The sequence below is a fragment of the Primulina eburnea genome, chromosome 2 (genome assembly GCF_022965805.1).
Source record: "Primulina eburnea isolate SZY01 chromosome 2, ASM2296580v1, whole genome shotgun sequence".
In the NCBI taxonomy this organism is placed as follows: domain Eukaryota; kingdom Viridiplantae; phylum Streptophyta; class Magnoliopsida; order Lamiales; family Gesneriaceae; genus Primulina; species Primulina eburnea.
Window position 1 is genome coordinate 28,833,792 of NC_133102.1, and position 11,198 is coordinate 28,844,989.

The 11,198-nt window shown below is 35.1% G+C and overlaps 1 protein-coding gene across 1 annotated transcript; it reads left to right on the top strand.

The window, feature by feature from the left end:
• Positions 1–5,132: 5,132 nt before the first annotated feature.
• LOC140823012 (probable galactinol--sucrose galactosyltransferase 2) lies at positions 5,133–10,185 on the top strand. Its single transcript, XM_073184060.1, has 15 exons — positions 5,133–5,310; positions 5,429–5,630; positions 6,102–6,373; positions 6,468–6,558; positions 6,649–6,697; positions 6,788–6,879; positions 7,621–7,728; positions 7,813–7,929; positions 8,015–8,425; positions 8,518–8,659; positions 8,778–8,845; positions 8,946–9,080; positions 9,253–9,467; positions 9,555–9,643; positions 9,732–10,185. The coding sequence occupies exons 2-15, from the start codon at positions 5,452–5,454 to the stop codon at positions 9,999–10,001; spliced, it is 2,238 nt and encodes a 745-aa protein (XP_073040161.1). The 5' UTR covers positions 5,133–5,310; positions 5,429–5,451; the 3' UTR covers positions 10,002–10,185.
• Positions 10,186–11,198: the final 1,013 nt, after the last annotated feature.

Consider the following 11,198-nt stretch of genomic DNA (forward strand, 5'->3'; position numbering starts at 1 on the left):
ATGTGAATAATCGTCTGGTTGTGTCGAATGTTTCAGAATTGAGACGACAGATATTGTCAGAAGCGCACAACAGTCGATTCAGTATTCATCCTGGTGGCAGAAAGATGTACAATGATTTGAAAAGACAGTTCTGGTGGAAACAAATGAAGACTTACATCGCCGAATTTGTTTCCAAATGTCTGAATTGCCAGCAGGTGAAAGCCGAAAGAAAGAAACCAGGAGGATTATTACAGAGTTTGTCCATTCCTGAGTGAAAATGGGATCACATTTCCATGGACTTTGTGACGCAGCTGCCGCGTTCCTCCAAAGGTTGTGATGCGATTTGGGTCGTGATTGACAGATTGACCAAATCCGTATGTTTTATTCCATACAAGATGACGAACAGATTTGACCAGATGGCAGAGATCTATGTCAGAGAAGTGGTCAGATTGCATGGAGTGCCGAAGTCGATTGTATCAGATCGTGATCATCGATTTACTTCGCACTTCTGGCAGAGTTTGCAGAAGGCTCTCGGTACAAAACTACATCTGAGTACCGCATATCATCCACAGACCGACGGACAGTCAGAGCGGACTATCCAGACACTGGAGGATATGCTGAGAGCAGTAGTGCTTGATTTTGGCACTAATTGGCAAGATGCATTGCCGCTTTGTGAATTTTCGTACAACAATAGCTATCAAACGAGTATTGAGATGGCACCATTTGAAGCGTTGTACGGAAAGAAATGCAGATCCCCTCTGTATTGGGATGATATCTCTGAAGAACCCGAGATTGGACCAGATATGATCAGAGATATGACAGAAAAAGTGAAGCTAATTCGAAAGAAAATGAAGGCAGCACAAGAAAGACAGACCAAATATGCCAATGTTCGACGCAGACCGTTAGTATTTGAGGTAGGAGACCGAGTATTTTTAAAGATTTCACCTTTCAGAGGAGTTGTCAGATTTGGCAAGAAAGGAAAACTGTCTCCACGATACATTGGGCCTTATGAGATTCTCGAGAAGATAGGAGATCGTGCCTATCGACTCGCTTTACCGCCTTCATTATCCGGGATACATGATGTTTTTCATGTATCACTATTAAGGAAGTACCTTCCTCATTCTTCACATGCTATTCAACCAGACGAGGCCGAACTGGATGAGACGTTGAGCTATGTCGAAAAACCGGTTCAGATTATTGATCGGAAAGAAAAACAGCTCAGAACGAAGACTATTCCACTTGTAAAAGTTCAATGGACTCGTCATGGCACTGAGGAAGCAACCTGGGAAACTGAATCAGATATGAGACAAGAGTTCCCAGAATTATTTAGATGATGTAATTTCTTATACAGTTTTGTATATATACTCCTGATTGATATGAATAAAATGTTTGTGATTTCGAGGACGAAATCGTATCTTAGGGGGGGAGAAATGTAATGCCCAAGATTTTATATCGTGTTAAATTACGATTCTTGATTTTTAATCGAGACGATTATGAAAGGGCTAATCGGGACACGAATTGAAATAAACATGAAAAGATGTTGGTGCGAGGAAATGAGCCTCGCGCATATGCGCGACTTGATGCGGCGCATATGCGCGGAATAGGCAGAACCCCTCGCGCATATGCGAGGCTTGTATTGGCGCACATGCGCGAGGGTACCCGAGAGTTGTGAAGAATTCCTCGCGCATATTCGCGGAAGAGGTGCGCGCATATGCGCGAGTAGCCGTGCGGGGGACGCGCCGAGACAGAATGTCTCGCGCATATGCGCGGAAGGTAGTCGCGCATATGCGCGAGACGTGGATTGCGAAGAAATGTGCCACCTCGCCTTAAACATGCACGGTAATTATATATATATATATATATATACATACAAACGTAAATCGTTGAAGAAAAACGGAATTCAGAGGAAACTTTTGTTCTTTGAGTTTAGAATTCGATTCGTGAGAAATCCGTCCGTTAGATTTTAAATCCGACTTCTGTACTGTGTTCATATTAATGCAGGTAGTACAGGACGTAAGTTTTATTACATTTTGACATGTTTTGGAATTATGATGTTGTTAGAATTGATTACACGTCATATATGTTGTTCTTGACATGTTAGACAGTGTAGAATCGAAGTCAGATTAAGAAACGGACTGAATATGAAATTGTTATGAATTTCAGAATGAAATTGACTAGAACTGATATCAGATTGGTACGGTGGTTGATTGTAAATTATTGAAATTAGTAGATACTGGGTTGGTATAACAGATATCGCGAGATTGTACTGTTGTACCGTCAGAATGTGATTAAACAGAAGTTTTGTGATTTGATTAGAATATTGATACAGAATATTGGTATTGTCATTGCCAGATTGAACAGTGACAGACTTTGAATCAAGACTTTGATTGTATCAGATCGACAGCAAGAAATGTATAAATAAATGTTGATTCGGGATTGCACAACTCGAGTTAGGTTTGACTTGAGTTTCCCTAAATCACATACTTTATTTTATTTCATTGATATTTGCAGATTATCAGATTGATATGTTAAGGTATTGACCTAGAACAGAGTCAGAGTCCGTGTCTAGGGTAGATCAGCCTAGCTAGGGCAGAACCGCCGAGTCTTTCTCAGAACCGATAAGACTCTAGACTTACGATGTATCGAAGAGCTTTAGATGTAGATCGACGTCTATCTCAGACACTCGATACAGCATACCAAAGTCTAAATTAGATTGGGATCCCTAGATTTGAGGTAAGATAAGAATATATCACGAGTCATTAATTCATGTAATCAGATTAGATACATGTTTTGATGTTTGTTTATGCTTTTATATATGTTTTATATGATTGCATTTAATACATTGTTTATACTGAGATATTTATATCTCACCGGAGTTATCCGGCTGTTGTCTTGTTTGTATGTGTGCATGACAACATGTGGGACAGGTACAGGGTCACAGAGGTGAAGACAGACCGAGATTAGAGTGGTGATACCGGACTTGGACTAGAGCTAGGGTTTGATTCCATTACCTTCCGCATTTTAAAAAAAAAATTTAGACCCTGAATATTATAATTGATTTAGTCCCAATAACGATTAAGAATATGATTAGCGTTCGGGTCCTCACATTTATCTTTGAGACGGGTCAACCCTACCGATATTGACAATAAAAAGTAATACTCTTAATATAAAAAGTAATACTTTTTCATGAATGACCCAAATAAAATATATGTCTTACAAAATACGACTCATAAGATCGTCTCATATAAATTTTTACCAAAATAAAAAACTCAGAATCATCTTATCCTTGGCATTTCTTGATAAGCGAGAATCAGTCTTTCCAAGAAAATATTGATTCCAAAAAAAAGTGTTAAACTATTTAACAAATAAAGAATTAGTGTTAACGGAAGTTATGATTTACACCTCATAATAATAACTTTGGTGTATCAATAAAATACCAAAATTTATTTCTAGTTCTACCCTTAAATAATATTTATTATGTAACTTTAATATGTGAGCTTATTAATAATCTTCATACCTCTCTCTCCATCTTCTTTTTTTCTCAAAGATTAAATATTTTTTTTCGAAAAAAGTAAAGAGTTTGTAACGATGATCTTTGGTTTAAATATAGACTTTTAATTTGCTAATGATGTCCCGAAGAGCTCAAATATTTCTATCAAAATATAAATTAATTTGAAACATTATTTATTTATTTATATTGAAACATAAGGGGAAATATCAAATATATATGTGAATATAATGACTAAAGAAGTCAAAATTTGTATAATAAAAATAATAATATATTTCACAAAGAACCACCGATTTTATTTAATTTAATTTATCATTCCAAGAGCCAATCATCTAATAGATTCTCAATATAATTAAATTAAAATTTAATATGTAAAAAAATATTCTTAAAACCTTGTGTAAGAAGTCTAATTGAATTCTTGCACGGCTGCCAAATTTAAAAGCTTGTTCAATAATATTTTGATTTTTGACGGCTGTTTAATATATATTCAAATACGACGTCGTTAACAATTAATATACTTGTTTACATTTGATATATGACCATCTTAGCTTACATTTTTCGACTATGTATTTTCCGTCGACATAAATAACACAGTTAGCACATTAATTTCCAATTTATCAATGAAAAACATTAAGACTTTTTTTTTTTCATTTTTTTTACCTTTTCCACAATAATTATCTCATTGTATTATATCCGATTTTTATACTTTAAAGCATCCCTTTATTATTGAGAAACATATTTTTAAATTAATTTCTAAATATATATATATATATATATAATATATATATATATATATATATATTTAAAAAAATCAAAATATGCACCTTTTAGTAAAGCTGTCACCCACAACTATTTTGCAGGACGAATTTGCCCGTCATTTGGGTAGATTGCAAACTGATCAACCTAATCCAACCTATCTGTTTAAAGAGATGAGACAGTTTGACCAGATAAATCTAATTCATTTTGAGAGTTTTAACTTGAGGAATGAGGACCCGAGTCCCCTTGGACGTGCCCACCTACAAGTTTAGAAAGCAGCTGTATCCTTTTAATTATTATCTTACCTTTAATAATCACAAGTCCTCCGTATAATGACTCATTTCCATGTCGATCTCTTTTGGATGTATCCCATCTCTCATTTATTATCAACCTCTTGTCCACTTGACAATTATTATTTCTAAACTCCGACCGAATCTTAAACATTAGCCAGACAACTATACTGAAAATGTAAGAAAAAAAAAATTGTGTAATTTTTATTTTGAAAATTTTTATTTTGAAAAATCCTATATAGATTCGACTCACATGTAGTTTTTTGACAAAAATGTATGTAAGACGGTCTCACGGGTCGTATTTTCTGAGTTATATCTCTTATTTTGTTAATCCATAAAAAAAATATTATTTTTTATGCTAATATTATTATTTTTTATTGTAAATATCGGTTATTTGGGTTATCAATGAAAAATATTACTTTTTATGTTAAAAATATTATTTTTTATTATGAATATCGGTAAAATTGATCCGTCTCACTGATAAAAATTCTTGAAACAGTCTCACAAAAATAACTACTCTAATTTCTTATTGCAAAAGTTCACATTTCCATAACATACAACACTCGTAACAATGTAAATGTAAATATAAACGTGTACGCGTAAAAGCCTATGTCCCGTTGCTGTCGCCTGTTGGAGCTATTTGGACTAACATGCCTCTGTTTCCCTATATAAGGCCGAATTCTGAATCATATTTCCTCACCCTTGATTTCAACTTCTTCGATTATTCCCGTTTCTTGAAATTTTGTTAATTTCCAAGGTTCTCCTTGCGTTAAAAAGGTTAACAAAATAATTCTGTTTATTTATTTAGTTTTTCCAAAAGACGTAATGATCCCGTTTCCTTGATTAGTTCATTCATACAAGTTTCTTACTGGGATTTTTGAAATGATTTTTGCAGCAAACTTATAGGCAACTGCAAAAATGACGATCGGAGCGGTGCCGGTTATCAAGAATGGCTGCCTCATGTTTCGTGGCAAAGTTGTCTTGACAGGAGTTCCCGAAAATGTCATCGTTTCGCCGGCAAATTCTGGATCGGCTTTTCTGGGAGCAAGTTCATCTAGCTCCAGTTCTCGCCATGTTTTCAATCTTGGAGTTCTCGAGTTAGCATTTTCTTTGACTCATGGTTACATTTTTTTGTAGATTATAGGTTCTAGTTTCAGGTTTTCACTCCTGAGTTTGTAGAAGAAAACAAAATGGTGGATTAGTAGGGAAAAATGTAGAAACCTGAAAACAATGTCTAGAAGTATAAATCAGCGTGTAACATTTTGATGAGGGGCATCCGAGCAGTAAAGATCACTAATTTTTAAAAGATACTCATGGAATTTGAATATTTTTCATTTGATGACGTTGTGTTGATATGATTTCATCCAGCTTTTAAGTTCTTGTTTTATGCACTGTGAGCAATGTACCTGTATTATTCATGTTTGTCATGTACATTAAAAATCAAGCAGGAATTTTTCGAATTGTTTGAGGTAGGCGATTAGCCACCGGATCCAATCGTCGCTTCATTGTGCAAGTTATGTGATTTATTCCCCCAAGATCATGGCATGATCAATACATAATTTTTCCAGGGACTGCAAGTTCGTGTGTCTCTTTATGGCCAAGATCTGGTGGATGATACCGCGTGTCGGAAAATCTGCCAGTGACATTCCTATGGAGACGCAAATGCTTCTACTGGAGGTAGATCAAGAACCTGTTCTCGATGTAGCGGTTGAAGAAACTCTGGCAGAACCAACGAGTGGAAATAAATTTTACGTTCTTGTTTTGCCTGTTCTGGATGGAACATTTAGAACAAGTTTGCAGGGGACTAAATCAAATGAGCTCCAATTCTGCCATGAAAGTGGTTGGTTTTCCAATCAGACAACGTTATTTATTCGTTTTCGTATAAGAATTTGCTAATTTATTGATCAGAATGCGTTGCTTGTTCATTGCTTAAGGTGATCCTCAACTCCAAACTTCTGAAGCAATGGAAGGAGTTTTTGTTAATTCAGGGGATAACCCTTTTGAACTTATCAAGGATTCGATCAAGTATGTTTTTTTATGCTATCAAAACATTAAATCTGGTTTATTAATTTTGAAGATGTATTGAAATGGTATCTGTCATTTGTATGTGTGCAGGATTTTGGCTAAACACAAGGGAACCTTTAGTCACCTGGAAACCAAGGAGGTGAACATGATAAAAGAATGGAAATTCTTTCATATAAGCTGTGAAAATTATCGAGATCTTGACATTAATATATCGTTCTTTAAACGACAGATTCCTGCTCATTTAGACTGGTTTGGATGGTGCACATGGGATGCATTCTACACTGAAGTGTCACCAAATGGAATCAAAGAGGGCCTTCAAAGGTTAGATTACAAATCCAAGATATGGAAACCACAAAGTTATTATTTGAATAGTGTAAGAATTTATATACATGGGTCAATGGTAATGGGTCGCCCATGAGGGCTAACCCGACCCGACCCAAATAATTCAGATTAGTAATTTGAATTTATTGGAGGGAGTGGTTATTGTCTAACAACCTCCCTAATCTTCCTACATGATTAATTAAGACTAGTTACTCTGCACACGCGATGCGTGTGTGTACAATTTTTTTAGCATTACAGATGGACTAAAGTGAAATTTCCAAATTATGAAGGGATTAAATTGTATTTGAATGGTTGAAATAAAAAAAATAAAAATAAAAATGTGTGTAAAGTGTAATATTAGTATCATATAAAGATAAAATTGGGAAAAAAAGTTGTTGTTGTCTCTAGGTAGTTATTATCATATCCACAGTTAATAATATAGTATAGATAATCACAATATCAACAAATGAAGAAGTTGCCGAGACATTCATTTTTCATTGCACACAAATCATATCACAATTATTAAGCATTTGGATTGTGAAAACTTGATTCCTTTCCATTCGTGATCGGTATCGGACCATCGAAAAACATTGTTATCTCTGGAACAGAGTTTAGTGATTCAACTACAAAGATCCTAAATCAAGTATGAATTTATTCGATAATCATATGCGATATTTGAGTGTATGAATCGTGATATGATCTGCGTTTATTGAATTATATTACTTGAATTCCATGTTACAGTTTCAAAGAAGGGGGTATTTCCCCTAAGTTCTTGATCATAGACGACGGTTGGCAAGAAACGGTTAACGAATTTATAAAGGAAGGCGAGCCTTTGATAGAAGGAACACAGTAAGTTTCTATAGTTTGTCTGGATGAATTGAACTTTGTTATCCATTCGTTGTAATGATTGTTATGATGCTTCTTTTGGTGTAGATTTGCTACAAGATTGGTAGATATCAAGGAAAATAGCAAGTTCAAGGGAGAATTATATGGTTCGAGCACAAATCTCAAACAATTGATCCATTATATCAAAGAAAATTACGGCTTGAAGTAAGATTCTCGAGTGAAATGGCAGTTTAAGAAATTTTTTTTGATCTCAAAGATTCTAAACCACAAGCTTTATGCTATTTTGCAGATATGTTTATATGTGGCATGCTTTAGCTGGTTACTGGGGCGGAGTCCTTTCTTCATCTGAAGCACTGAAAAAATACAACCCTAAGCTTGAATATCCAGTCCAGTCACCTGGTAGACAAGGGAATATAAGAGACGTAGCCATGGATGGCCTGGAAAAGTTTGGAGTTGGATTGGTCGACCCCGAAAAAGTTAATGATTTTTACAACGATATGCACAGTTATCTTGCTAGTTGTGGTGTGGATGGAGTAAAAGTCGACGTTCAAAATTTGTTAGAAACGTTAGGCAGCACGCACGGAGGAAGAGTTTCAATTACTAAAAAATATCAAGAAGCTCTTGAAGAATCTATGGAGAAAAATTTTGGGGAAAATAATCTAATCTGCTGCATGTGTCACAATACTGACACAATTTTCAGGTAAAATATACTTAATTATAGCCTTGTTGTATATTGCAGAGTTTTTATTTCTTCTTGAAGTAATGTTTTTTATATCTTACATCAATTCTTAGTTCGAAGAAGAGCGCGACTGCAAGAGCATCTGAGGATTTCATGCCAAATGAACCAACTTTTCAGACATTGCATATTGCATCAGTTTCTTTCAATAGTCTTCTTCTAGGCGAAGTTTTCGTGCCAGATTGGGATATGTTTCATGTAAGAGTTGTTGTGTTCTTGCAAATTCGTCACGATATAAACAATGATCTGATTCGTTCCTCGGAATTTAAGTGACTAATATTTTCTGAACACCAAACTTCTTCTTTTTGATATGTAGAGCAATCATTACACCGCTGAGTTCCATGGGGCGGCAAGAGCAATAGGCGGGTGTCCTGTCTATGTAAGGTAAAACCATGTTGCTATTTTCTCAACTCTACTAAAAAGAAAGTAATCTCGTAACCTACTGTTTTTCTTTACTCATCTATTTGATTGTGTGCTATTACAGTGACAAGCCAGGAAAACAAGATTTCATCATCCTAAAGAAACTTGTTCTGTCTGATGGATCGATCTTAAGAGCTAGATATGCTGGCAGGCCAACTCGGGACTGCCTGTTTATCGATCCAGTCATGGATGGAAAGAGGTAATAAAATCTCTTTTTTACCATTTACTCAATTTTATAAAACCAATTGTTTGCTGCTGATGCGTTAAAATGATCTCTTGTAAAAATGCAACTCGGATATTTGGACCATATAATAGCTCAAGTGGCCATATTTTAGCACGTTGTTAACATTTTTTTCTGAATTTATCAACAGCTTGCTGAAGATATGGAACTTGAATAAGCGAACAGGAGTAGTAGGAGTTTTCAACTGCCAAGGTGCAGGAATCTGGCCAATGAAACAAGCTCCTGAATCCACTCCAACCTCGAAAGTCATAGCTGGTTGTGTGAGTCCCCTTGATGTCGAATTTGTTGATGAAATAGTAGAGGAAAGTTGGAATGGAAACTATGTCGTATTCAGCTCTAACTCAGGTTATTTCATACCTACAATTCTCTTTAGCCAATGCAACAGTATGAAATCTAGTAGAAATTTTATTTCTGAACTGTTTAATGTTACAGGGTCACTATCCGTTGTTCCAAAGGACAAAACTGTTGAAGTTTCTTTGAACTTCTTAGAATGTGAAATATTTACCATCTCTCCCATAAAGGTGAGCTAAAATCTTGAAAACTTTCCCATTTCATTAGTTTTAAACGAAACACTGGACTTGGACTAAATATTATGATTACTTGCATCAGAAACTCAATGAGGAAGTGTATTTTGCCCCGATTGGGTTGATCGAAATGTACAACTCTGGAGGAGCTGTTGAAGATTGCACAATTAATGGTGCAACTGTTACAATCAAAGCTAGAGGGTCTGGATTATTTGGAGCATATTCAAGTATCAAACCAAGTTCTTGTAAAGTAAACCAGAAGAATGAGGAGTTCACATACCATTCTGAGGATGGGTTATTGAGAGTAAATCTTGGAAACGGCCTTAGCTTTCAAGAGATTGAGATTTCGTATTAAGGTTGCTTTCATGTGATGATGAGTGATTTTCAAGAAATTATTAGTGGGAATAAATTTATATTATTATGAGTTTCCAAAGGGATTTTTGGGAAAATCTTGAATGTATTACTAATCTTTGTATATAATTTCAAGAGATCGTACCACAACTTTTTCCAAAACATTTTAATGATTATATTAATTTTTATTGTCATTATTTGTGTGTGTGTGTGTGTGTGTGTGTGTGTTTGTTTTGTATCTTTCACATGATTCATAAACTCTGTTGAGGATCGGGTTGAGTTTAGGGGGGTTGAATAAACTCAATGGCCAACTTATTCAATTCTTTCGAATGATGTGCTAAAATCCTGTTAGAGATTTTAACGATTCTTGTTCAAGTATAAAGACCAGCAGATCACAAGATAATGTGCGGAAAACGATCTGTTGGTTAGTGGGTGAAAAATGATAAAGCCGAAAAGCAGTAGATAACACAAGTTTTGTTTCTGGAAGTTCGAAGATGAATCTTCTACGTCTCATCTTCTTCTGTTTCCAGAAGGTATCACTAAAAGACTTTGGTGAATACAGCACAACAATTGTACACACCCACTTCAATAGGACTTGTCCTTCGCCTATTGAAACTCTTAGCTTTACAACTCAACTTTTAGAATAATCTTAAATTCTGGAAAAGACTCTTTTTCAGTTACAAATTCTTCTATCAATGAATTGATGAAATAAAAAGCTTAAGAAGGTATAACTGAAGTAGTTAGCACAATATGATCTCAATGATCAACAATATGCAATGAAGCGTGTGCTGCCTTTTTCAGTGTTGAGCTCTTTAGATAACTGAAAATTCTAACAATGCTCGAATGAACGGCTCTTTTCTTTTTGGTGTTTCAGCTTTATTGCTTAAAAAGGACCCTGCAGAATACATTAAAAGCAATCAGTCGCAGTTCATACCAAAAATGGTATGCCGTCTTAAATGTTTTTTATAGCATTTAATGACATTTAATGAATCAATAAATGTTGTTATCACGTTAATAGATCAACGGTAATATTTAGAGACTTTGAGATACGCAAGATTTTGTTAGTGTATATTTCGAATTTTGTATCCTTCTAGTTCTGATTTTAGCTAAGAAATTATTTAAGCAGTTTTAGCGCGATACCAGTACTTCTGGTTTTACAACATCTACTGGTTCTACTGGTTTTGTACTAATCCTCTACTGG